This window comes from Aplysia californica, unplaced genomic scaffold (assembly GCF_000002075.1).
Source record: "Aplysia californica isolate F4 #8 unplaced genomic scaffold, AplCal3.0 scaffold00039, whole genome shotgun sequence".
NCBI lineage: Eukaryota > Metazoa > Mollusca > Gastropoda > Aplysiida > Aplysiidae > Aplysia > Aplysia californica.
In genome coordinates, this window is record NW_004797309.1 from 1,047,332 (window position 1) to 1,060,372 (window position 13,041).

At 37.3% G+C, this 13,041-nt stretch overlaps 1 protein-coding gene across 1 annotated transcript in view; it reads left to right on the forward strand.

Moving 5' to 3' along the window:
- The window catches only part of LOC100533424 (hyperpolarizaion-activated cyclic nucleotide-gated cation channel), a gene marked incomplete at both ends in the record, with an annotated part of 135,047 nt that overhangs the window by 73,002 nt on the left and 49,004 nt on the right, over window positions 1-13,041 (forward strand). Inside the window, 2 exon segments of the mRNA NM_001204707.1 lie at window positions 1,522-1,685; window positions 7,272-7,439. Of these exon segments, the coding sequence (NP_001191636.1) occupies window positions 1,522-1,685; window positions 7,272-7,439 (332 nt within the window).

Sequence of the window (13,041 nt, forward strand, 5' to 3'; positions counted from 1 at the left end):
GCTACTATTTGTGAAATTCTATAGCACCTTACTTCTGGTCAAACTATTTTAGGTCTACCAGTTTAGATTTCCATGTGATGAAACATGTTATGCATGTTGTCAGACTCTTTTTCTTAAAGGAAGGATGGATTTTGGTGGGTCCGGAGTGTCTGGAATGCAATATCGATATCGGAACTAGAGCATGAGCGATGTGCTCACTCATTTTAGGGAAGGATAACTCTGGACCTGGTCTCTTGCCCTTTGTCTGATCGAATTTCAGAATCTTTAAGCTGGCGAGGCATGTTCAGTGAAGTCGTGACGTTCAGGGAATAACTGATTGGCATATTTTTAAAGATCAGAATTAAGAGGAGCATGAAATTATGTCCCTTGGCACTTTATAAGGATGGGGTCGGTTTAAATTCTTCAAATTTGTAAATTTACGTTTCCTTATTATTGTCCTTCTTAAGGGTATGAGGGCCGATGAGAAAGAATGTGGAAAGCGTAGTTCGTACACGCACTGAAGAGATTTCCGACTTGATGGATGATGAAGGGGATGAAGAGTGGAGACAGGCCGAGTTCTCCATGTTGTATGAAATGTAATCTTAAACGAATAACGTGATGGATGAGGTTGCTGAATGTTCTTTCAACGACAAGAACAAAATGAGATAGGATAATGAGAGAAAGAAAGAAGAAGAAAAAGAAAGAGAGAGAGAGAGAGAGAGAGAGAGAGAGAGAGAGAGAGAGAGAGAGAGAAGGAGAGAGAGAGAGAGAGGGGAGAGAGAGAGAGAGAGAGAGAGAGAGAGAGAGAGAGAGAGAGAAAGAGAGAGAGAGAGAGCATCCAAACGGAAGGTACGATAATAAGGAAGAAGAACATTGCACAAGGAACTTTTGGAGTGGATAGAAACTAAAGAACAAAAATGAACAGAGTAATTTTAATAAAACGATAATTGCATCTTTTCTTTGCATGTGTGAGTTGCTAGTCTTATTGTTCACCATAGAAATGCTGTTTGCAACACAGACCTAAGTTGTGTTCACTGTCTACCTTTTGGTGACAATCCTGTAGTATGCTGCCATGTTCCCTCACTGCACTTCTTTGCTATTATAAGAGAGTCGCTTGAACAGTTGCTTATTGTGATTTTTATAAAATGTTCTCCGAACTCTGGTGTCAATATGCTGAACCTGCTGAAAGCCTGGTTTTCATGTTCAAAATACAAACATAAAAATCGCACATTTTTGGGGTCCTTTGAACAATAGTTATACGACTTGTACAAAATAATTTGGCCCCCTGTTGTTGACTGGCAATAAATGAACTACTTTTCCCTTCCCCATACAGCCCATCCAAGATTTTTTTAAATGCATTTATGTATGTTGTTTTTGTACTATGCCTCATTTGTTCTACAAAGCGAAATTACTGAGGATTTGCAAGGACACGTCCTGGAAACAGATTGATTGAGATAACGAGTGGGGGGGGGGGGGGATTTTACAAGCTGAGTGTCTTACCTTAAAAGCCGTCTAAATTTGTGTTCACTCTGTTCCTCTTAGGTTCTACTGGGACCTGTTTATGCTGGTGTTGCTGATTGCTAACTTGATCATCCTGCCTGTGGCCATTTCCTTCTTCAATGACGACCTGAGCACCCACTGGATCGTGTTTAACTGCATCTCGGACACTGTCTTCTTCCTAGACATCGTGATCAACTTCAGGACAGGCAAGTGCAAAGCTGTTGTAGTTGTCTTCGTCGCTGTCGTCGTCGTTGTTGTTGTTGTTATTGTTGTTGCTGTTGTACTTGCTGTTGCTGCTTTTGTTGATATTGGCAGAGATTGTCTATAGTCAGTCGGGGTTTTTTGTTGTTGTCTTGTTTTGTTTTGCTGTTGTAGCTCAGTTTTTACCACCCCAACACGCAAACAACTGACTTGCGTAGTACAACTAAATAACCCTTACCTGGATATCAGGATGCGAGGGAATACTACTCTATGAGGGAGAAAGGAACCTCAAGTAGTGTCTCTCCACTAACAACTTGACACTCATTCTAATGCCCAGCTGCTTATGTTCCTTTCCACTGCGCAACAGCAGTAATGTTGTGAACGGGTGAAGTTTCACCGATTTGCAGCATAAGCCTATAATCCCATAAACACGTATAAACTACCTTTTGATTTGCTTCCTTCTTTACTCCACTGCCAAGCGGTTGTTTCTTGAAGCGGGTCTGGGATATACATGTAAATAGTGAGTAGTCTAGTCAACAGGAGCCCATCTGCCTTGTGTTTGGGATGGCCAAGAGCCCGTCTTACAAAACTATAACCCCAAAAGCCCCCAAAAGCCAGCCTCCAAACTGAGGTATATTTGTGCTGTGGAACTTAACACTGATTGAAATACCATTGTTTTACTCTCTTTCTCTCTCTCTCTCTCTCTCTCTCTCTCTCTCTCTCTCTCTCTATCTCTCTTTCTTTCTCTCTCTCTCTCTATCTCTCTCTCTCTCTCTCTCTTTCTCTCTCTCTCTCTCTCTCTCTCTCTCTCTCTCTCTGTGTGGTTTTGCTCCTTTATCTAAAACTCGCAGAGCGTTCAAATGGAATGTCGTTAATCATTATACGTGTAGATACTAAAATAATTGGAACTGTTCAATCTTGGCGCCTTTACTGAACGTTCATCTAATCCACGGGTTTCAAATTGAAACAACTTCAAAATATTTTCAGAACGATTCTTACTCCGTTTTGAGGAAAACCGAGGATATCCAGTCTAAAGCACGGTCTCAAAACGCTTGTCGTCGAGTGAAAGGAAAGTATACAGTAGCGTCTGAAAATGTCTCTGAAGGACTTTAACATCGGTCCCTCAACATGGGAGAGCCTACTCCAGACATCCCCGAGGTGGATAGGGGCAATCACAGTGGGTAGCAAATCATACGAGGCTTCTCGAGTTAAAAATTCGAAAGCCAAGAGAGAAGCCCGCCTACTGCGTACATCCACAAGTGGAAAGGAAGCTTTTGAATACGCAAAATGTGGCAAACGCTTTTCTTCCAAAAGTGATCTCACTGGCCATAGCAGAAGCCATAAATGAACGTAATTCTCAGTCCTCCTATTTCCGTTTAAGACGTTTTCTCTTCTGCAGATGCATTGGTCATCAGCAGACATTGATCGAAGTACTACTAGAGTGTTTATTCTATCTCGCTGTAACAAAGAAAGTAGCCACACAACTCGACTCCTTTTTATGCTTCAACAGCACATCGCTACCTCAGAATAACAAAGTTCTATCTAACATTTTGGGCCGTTTTGAGTTACTAAGATCATGAGATCAAAAACCAAATGTTCTATTTCCTCATTTAAAATTGTTAGATTATTTGGAGTCGTTACCAAAATCACCAAAGAATTGCATTCGGCAAAGTTGATATGTTATGAAACTTACACTTGTTTACGTCAAATTTCCCCAAAATGAGTACTGAGCAGATAGAACGTTGCAATGCTATGGTAGCGACATATCATTATGTAACTAAAGAAAGCTACAGTGATGTGTTACGATTTTTTCAGTCTTTCAAGAACGTAATGAGACCTGTGGTGATTAAAAAACAAAAAAGTTATTTGTATTAGAATTTGATCCAATGACTGCTATGATATAAGTCCCTCTGCCACGCGGTGAAATATAATTATATACTTACACTTACACAACATATTTAAACAATTTTAATCGATGCAACCAGAGAGAAATAGAGAGAGAGAGGAGGGAGAGGGGGTCAGAAAGAATAATACAATCCAACTACAGAGTTAATCTTTGGCCAGTTGAAAGGCTACAAGTTCAAACCTTATTCACTATACTTTTGGGGGGCATGTAGAAGAGCGATGAAAGGAGGGCGCCACAGTGAGCCCTGATTCTTCTATTTCCTTCGGTAGATTCTGCCAGTCTGTCATGCTTTTCTGTAATTTACCAAAGCTCTGTTATAGGAGTACTGTATCAGAATCTGTTTTTCTTTACTCATACTTACGCAATGGAGATAAATTACAAGCACAGTAAATTGTTTCAACTTTAAATTATATTAATTCCGATTTCTCATGTTTGTTTGCTTGATTATTTTTGTTTTTCACTTTGCATTTGCTTTGGGGGGGGGGGACAATTGTTACTACTTTTGGTATTGCTGTGATTTTATTTTGGGGGAATGAGTTTTTTTTTCTTTCTGGTTGTTGTTGTTGCTGTTTTTTGCATAGCAACTGTTACATCCATCTGTTTCAAAGTTCAGCTTCTTTTACGATACATACTATAAATTTTCACTCATTCTGCCTGGACTTGTATAGCATACTATCTTTCTCCTAGCCCAGATCTATAGTTGAAAATAGCAGCATAAATATTATTATGATACATATAGAAGAAAATTCGGTGCGGTAAGTTCTTGTTATTTAATTGAAGTGAGCACCCTGCTCACTCCTGTGCCTGATGACCTCTTTTACCGTACTCACAACGCGGTTTCAATATGAGCTCACTGTCGGGTCTCAATAGAAAATTACAGACCTTACTGAATATTAATTTGAGAACCAGACTTTCACGTTGGGTACGTTTCCCCGCGAGGCAAAATCTCCGGGTCCCAAAGAGCAAATTATACAAAGGTCATAAAATCTAAATCTTGGAATTAATTCAAAGTCATTGGGTGTGATTTGCGTAAACGTGCGAGACTGGCGTTTTAACGTTCTGGTGTCGACAGTAATGTTCTGTTGAGCAACATATGCTCCAGACATCTGAGGAGTATTTTCACGGAATCAAAGATGACTATTAAAGCGTATGATTTTTGGTTTTACAAGCGTTGTTACAGCTATTAATATTGCTGTTGTTGTTTATGTTGTTGTTTATGTTGTTGTTGTTGTTGTTGTTGTTGTTGTTGTTGTTGTTGCTGCTGCTGCTGCTATTGTTGATGTTGAAGTCACAACGTTCCTGATTTCAAAATCCCAGACTAGGTTATCAATTCAGCGCTTTAAAGCATAAACTCCTAAGTACTGTTAGAAATAAGTAAAACGTTTTTAAACTTTTGAATTTCGGAGTTTATGCTTTATACATTTAATTCTGCTTTGGGTATGGTATCTGAATTTGGAATTCTGAACTTATAAAGCAAGAACTTTCAACTATAATTTAAAGCAAGCACTTCATGCCAAGAATACTAATATTAACGATTTGAGCCAATATTGTTTGTTGCTGTAACTTGCAATTTCTAATGTTCTGTTAATGTGGGGGTTTTACAATCAATTCGTTAAGAGCTCAGAAGCCACCTCCAGATATTTTTTTTGTTTTTTATTTTTATTTTTTAGATACAGGCTTACACATTATGTCCATGCATAGTTTGCACCTCATATTTGGGTTACAAATTATAAAGAATACAATTCAGTAGACTTATTAATTAAGCGCTATCAAAGTTCGATTCAGCTTTTAACAAGTTCACAGCGTTTCAATAATGTGGTTGAAAGGACATTATAGCAAAGAACCTATTCTTAGCATGAACATTCAGGACATCAAACTTACATTCTAACGATTACAAATCCAACACCCTTTTAGTGTCATCGCGCGGATTGGGTAGGAGATGCTTGTTTTCCCGCGTTTATTTTATTTTTATTTTCTTTTTCTTTAGGGGATTAGAGAGTTGGGGTGAGTTTTCAAGAGGAAGTTCTTTTTTAAAATGTGAGGCAGTGTGGTGAAATCAGGTGCTCGTCAAAATAATGAAGGCGAAGAAACTGGTAGTTTTCCGCAGGTTTGGGAATTTTTATCGATTTGTTTTTTCTGCTCATCACCTTTTAAGCCCATTAAAATACATTTCCGTGTAGATTTTATTGGAAAACGTTGATTAAATGAATAAAAGATGTACATTTTCAGTTTCCACAGGCTATGGGAACATTACTAAACTTCAGGTGCCATTTTTTCGTTAATTTTCACTTCTGAAACCAGGCGACCCCCACGTCCTTCAATCGCCAATATCTATACTTGTATCCAAGATAAATGGGTATTTTTGTATCAAAAGCAAGGCAAATCAACAAACTTTAAGATGATACTAATAACCTCATATGCCAAAAATAAAAACCCTGACGAGCGCCTGATTCAACCACGTCATTACACGAATTGTTTCTGAGTTTTACATTTAAATTTGAAATCAAAATCATACGGATGAAAACAGCAACCCAAACTAAATTAAGATATCAGATAGATAGCACTAAATGTTTTCATCTCTACTCGTACCTAGACTATTGCGACCAGTCAGAAGACAAGATCTCATACAGAAGACAAAAATAGCTCCAGCGAGGTACTCTGAACACGGCTACCGAATCTCGAGGGTCTTAATGAGCTCCTTAAGTGAGCTCGCGAAAGGACATTGTAAGGCTGAATGAGAACATCCTCGTCTGGACGAGACCTGATCAAAGACGCTGGTCACTTGACAAGGACGATGATAATATCTCATGGCGTAGACCTCACGTTATTTTGTGTCACGAGCTAATATAGGAATGAATTGTTTGTATTGGCTGTTAAACATGTACCCCACAAATCGTCTATCAGTCTATATTTTATAATGTAATGTTCATATAGACCAAACACAATAATGATTCTGGATTTTAGTACCGTGTTTTCTTTTTTTTTAAAGTGCTAATAATATACGTTTCTAATTGCTCTTTTCGACGTGACAAACATTTTGAATCTTGCAAACATGAATGGAATAATGAACAGTTCCAACAAAAGGTACATTTCAGTAGACTTTACTTTACTCGTTTGATCACTACCGATATTTACAGTAACCAACATTTACAATAATTTTACAAGTCAACATCTTTCAATTAGCTAATAAGCCGTGTCAAAGGCCTCTGTTATAAATGTAAAGTTGTTCCTGCATTCGATCCGGACATTGGGGATTGCCTTGTTAGTGAGACAACTTCCTGGCTCTTCCGTCCATATTGCGATAGGGTGGTCAGTTCCTTTCCACGCCGCCTTTACTTCCCCAACTCGAAGTCAGGTACCCATTACTGCTGGGTCGGCAGGAGGGGGCGAAATAAATCCGTGCCCGAACTGAGGCTCGAACCAGGACTTTCCGCTTCGGAGACGAACGTACTAAATACTCCGCCACCGCACCCTCGTATGTGTTATATTTAACAACATTTGTGTATAAAAAATCAAAAACAAAATAAAACTGAAAATAAAAGTGACGCCTCTCGTGTGCTTGAAATTTTGATAATGCGTATTACCTCCTGGAACTTAGTGGTTTTGCTTTATATTTCAATCTGACACCTTGTCCAGGTCATTAATCAAAGGTACCCGGTATCTCCCATTTTTTAAATCTATGCAGGCATCATCTTGAACGACTTCGCAGACGAGATTATCCTGGACCCGAAGCTGATCGCCAAGCAATACATGAAGACCTGGTTCTTCCTGGATCTGCTGAGCTCTGTGCCTATGGACTATATTTTCCTCATGTGGGACGCAGAGGCGGATTTCAACCAACTGTTCCATGCAGGTACGCTCGACAACGTGGATACGCCTCCGTACTGGCAAGGTGATCATTCTCAACGTGTTAGCTGTCATATTATTGCTATTACACATCTCATGGATATTGACTCTTATTATCAGTTTCGGCGTACTACCTCATCATTCTGTGCCAGTATTGTTGTGGATATCTGTTTGACACATGCCCAATCGGTAGTACATAAAGGGGGTCAGTTTTCAGACTTCTGTCAGAAAATATTTCAACGACCAGTCCATTTTGAACACGAAGTTGAAAGAATAAATCAGTACTAAAGCTGTTACTTTAATCATACAGAATACAATATATTTTCCGAAATAAAATGATACGAAACAAGTAAAATGTGTGTCAGTTTCTGAAGATATCAAATTAAGTCTTCATTGCAAAAAATAGAAGTATTGCTAGATTTTTAAAAACTCCTTATCCATATACAGTGGCAGGAATTTGAGCTTATTATGATTGAAATAAATCATAGAGGCTGTGCTGCAAAGTTAGTGGCGTGGTGAAATAACTGTGGTAGTATTTGACACAACAAAAACACTATAGATCTAGTAGCATTAAGTTTCCTGAAGAGAAAAATAATAATACCCTGCCCACGTTCATTAGACTCACAAGACTCATTCGTGTTAGGTAGAATACTTCAGAACAAAATCTACTTTGTTGTATCTGACTGATATACGTTCCACTGAGTAGGTAAATAGTCCTATGGCATAAGTACAAAACATGTGTCAAACAGGTACCTGTCTTCTTTTCAATTATTTCGTGTGAAGTGGTCTTTCTGAGTGCTTTGTCTACTTTCAACTCCCGTGACTATACTCACCATCAATATAGATATATGGCTTACAACTATATCTATGTATATACCAGATGTGTCACTAATTCCTGTTCGCCCCTCGATAGCAAAACCAATCATTATTTAAGATGATTTCACTCAATCATTTCAATTTCTAGAAAGGATATTTTGTAAATTACGTAAATACCACTGCTATTTCTGATAGTAATGTTTAAAAAGCTAATTTTATAAATTCAAAAGTAATAATTCAAAACCATGCTGCATATTTTACAAAATAGTAGATGTATTCTAGAATTATTTACTTCATTTAACACACATTAATAAAAATGCGAAAAGAGGAATGCTCTCGGAAGTTTCAAGAATGTTTCTCATGGGCATAAAACAATTTTTTTAAAAGTAGATATCACAATGAAGGTTGGTATATCATAACAAGTGGGTTTATATTATTTAATCCAATACTTCCCCAGTCAAAGCACAGAGACCGTTTGTTGGATTTCCTTACAATTATAGCTTGTTTTGATCATGAACTGTGGTATGCTCAATAACAACGTATCAAAAACTCAATATGCAATATAAATAAGCAGTATTACGATTTTTAAAATATGTCAACAACCGTCTTTATAATGTGGGTTAGAGTATCTCTTCCTTTCTGTTACAAATTGACTTTTTCCCTCATCACTGGCCACAGGCAGAACTAAACATGTTTCTGTAAATGCTTTCCCCATGTCGGTAAATAACATAAAATGGCACTGCATAGGGCTTATGTGTTTCAATATCTCTATAGGCAAGTAATCTTTACACAATATAGTGCTATCGGTCTAACGATGCTGTGAACAGTAATCATTGTGCTTCTAGCATAGCTTTCTTTGTAAAATATGTCATGCCATGTGGACATCGGGCAGCTCAAAAAGGATATGTTTTTCTTGTCACGATGGCAATCATTAATAGATAAATCGTCAGGGGCATACCCATGCTTTTCTGCATGGTTCAACTCTTTGTACATTGGTTCAATAGGGATTACTGTATTCTATGATAGGCGAGATGGTGTTTCGTATTGCCTGTTCTTTTGTCTGTAACTCTATATGTTTTCTGCTTAAAGCCACAATAGCGTATGGATGCGCACTGATAATGATGGGTTTGATAAGCTACTGAACTGTGGAGAATGGTCGCCTTGCTAACGATTCATGATCATTATTGATGTTCCTTCATCGACAGAATGGTAATATGATTGTTGCTCCTTTTTTTTTCAAAGAAAGATTATTTTATTAATTTCCTTTAGTTCTGCACCAAAGCACTCCGGCCTGTAGATTTATCAGAGCACCAGTTACTAACAAAAGCGTTGTAGATTTGGTTGAAAGACTTCGGAATCTAGTGTGATTTGTTTTCTATACTACCACATCTATACATTTCTGTGCTTGGAAAGAGAAGCTTACTATAAAGTGCATGGATTGTCAATTTCCTTTTACGTGCCTTTCTGCACTGCTTACCATGTAATCATAATCATACACTTTGTACTTTTTCGACGTTTTACTAAGTGATGTTCCATGGCATTCATTTCTTTGGTGGTTCCTTTCTTTACTGTGAACGTATCATACGTATTGTTGTGGTTTTGGAAGAATGTCATATTTTGCTTATACTCAAACCGTTTTCAAATGCATGTTTACAAATTATGATTCAAAGTTTATTTGGAAGGGAAAAGTACCCAATGCTTGTGAATGAAGAATATAAAATCTAATTTTAAAAAATGCAATTTCTTGCTATTGAAGAATGTTGTATATTAAATGTCCACTTTAATTTTCAATCCTAATTGTAAAACCGATAGAGGAAAGCAAAATATTTCATTACGTAATATTGCGTGTTGTCCGTTTGTTTGCAGCCTTCAAAGATACTGGATCTCACAAGACGATCAATCGTTTGATAAATTCTTTTGTTAACTTTTAACTTTTCCAGAAAATATGTCCACTTTCATGAACCCTCTCTCCCTTCCCTGTTTCCCAAACCATCTGAAACGTGAAACATTTACTCCGACCCCACCCCACCCACAGTTCACTTTCTTCTGAACCTCCTTTTGAATGCCAAAAAAATAAACAATCTTTAAAACACATCATGATTAAAACCAATAAAGTATCTTTCTCTGATTGAGACGTGGAAGTATGTAGAGCGCAAAAGAACATGTCCACGTAGTTGTGATTTGCTGTTACCTCCTTGTAGTTGAGAGTCCCCACTGACATGACCAGACCATTGTCTCACAACAGAGCACACGTACAGTACATTCTGTTCTTGCTTAATGTGTTGTTGTTTTTTGTTGAACAAGTGGAAGTAATAAAAGCACCATTTCCGTGCTTTTTGCTTTTTAATAAATGTTGTCCAATGATCTATAGCTCATATCCAGGGTGTCTCTTGTTGACGTCATTTAATTAAGTATACTATATTCCTTTACCTTCATCCGATAACTTTCATTAAGTTTATTTTGCTGATATAATTTTACTGGTATATAACAATAAATTGTTTATATACCAATATTATTTATTTGTGTTGCTGGCTAGCCTATAATAGAATCACTGCCTCAGCTCAGGAGATAGTTGTCAGTTGTCTTTCCACTCTTTAGTTTTTCGTACTACTATTTATGATCGTGAAGTTTGAGATTGAAAATGATACAATAACAATACTTAAATCTTCATTTGCTTTGAGAGCATTTCATCCAGATAGTTGCAACAGGGTTTTTTCAAGTTTTGAGATTGTGGGGGGGGGGGGTGTCGTCATTTCTACTTTTTCAACTCATTCGAAGAGTGAGTAACGTTTTGTTTTTTTATTTTCAAAGCTATACAAAGCATTGTAAATTATAGAATTTAAGCTCAAACCACTTTACTTCATAAATAGCATGAATTAAAGTAATTAAGAGCCCCACCGTTCGCACAATGCAAATAAAGTTCTATTCGTTGCATTCGATTTTCACGGCACGGCCCAAGAGATATAATAGTATATTGCTTTTTTCAAAACCGCTTTACTTTGTCCCAATGTCAATAAACGCATATTGTACACCCACGAACACAAACACTCACATACACACTCACACACACAAACACACACACACACACACACACACACACACACATGCACGCGCGGGCACACGCACACAAACACATACACACTCATGCATACCTACATACACACACAGTCACACATACCCACACGTATGCTTGCAAAAGCACAATTGCACAGTAATTGGGCCTGATGAACAAAATCCATAAGCCACAGGCAAAAATAGCTTGAATATGTCAGTTTTGTAAAAACATGCACACAACAAATGAAACACACTTTAATATTATAGTCTACCAGTAAAATCTTGTTTCTTAGTTTCATGCAGAACTGGTATGTCTGTTTGCTTACTTTATTTGCCGTTCCACACCCATATATCACCACTTTATAAAGGCCAGTCAATTGATATTATGTTGATTGCACAAATACTGATTAAATCTACTATACAAACGCTCATATAAACACCATTTGATACACCCACTTTTATTTACTTCGTATTGACGTAAATTCTTTGATATGTTTTTTTTTTCATTTTTTTAAAGAGGTGAAGTCATTTTCCGAAAACAGCCAATGTCTGTCTTACGGGTAGTCTGCCAACATTGTTTTCCATCTCGTTAGCTTTGGTCTCGTAGGTACACTTTAGATAAAATAGGCTACTGGACAGGTCAATTATGATTTTTTTTGTGAGGCGTGCTGACAAAATGAGTTACTCCTCCCAATCCACAAAATGGAGATATTGGCCAAAAATCGACACAAGGGTCAAATTTTTTGAATTTTTATTAATGCAATATTTTAAAACTATAACATGCCTTTTATTATTCCATTCTAATAAATTATAAACACTTCACCTATAAGTGTAATAGGCATATATCTTTTTCTATAAGTCTTGAATCCCTGAAGCAACTCATTTTGTCAGCACGCTTCATACGTGTAGGTTCTTTTATATGAACATTGTTGGGTTGTTTGGGTTTTTTTTGGGTTTTTTCAAATATTCTTTTGCTGACACAAGTTAAAAGGAACACTTTGGGTTTGTTTTCTTCTCTTTACCTTTGTCGCCCGATCGACATAATATGGATTTTTGTTCCATTTCGTGCTAACGTTCAAGTGTTTTCTGGTGTCATTGGGTACGATTGAGGCAATTATCTTGCACTTATCACTAAAATAAACATGTGATAGCTATTTTCCTCGGTACAACTGTTTTCCACAAGCCTGAAAATTCAGAATATTCTTTTTTTTTCATGCTATATATATATTTTTTAAAACAATTTTTTTTTTTTTTTTTTTGGGGGGGGGATCTGGTTGACCAAAGAAACTTAATAGCACATTAATTCTGCAATTCACGAAGTCAGACCTGTACATTAGTTCAATTCAATTAAATGGTGAACAAAACCAACAAAATGAAACTGGTAAATTATCGAAAAAGTCTTGTGCACACAAAGTTTGGGTTTCTGTTGTTCCTTTGGGGGAGCCTAGGTCAGACAGGCCTACATGACTGCACTCTTCAAGTCGTGCAATAACATACACGCTGTGCTGAAAGGCAGAATGCCATATCTGAAGAAAATAAATGTCTAAATCTGCGGTGTTTGTTGTGTCCTCGTTGTACAATTTATCGCTTGGGTCAAGTCTTTCCATTTGCAGAATAATACACAGGCATCCTTTTTAAAATGTATTGTTATTTTAAAAGAGACCGTTATTTCGGCCCACTAAACAGGGTGTGCAGCATTTTTTTTAATGATTTCTTTTGAGGTGGGGGGGGGGGGGGGT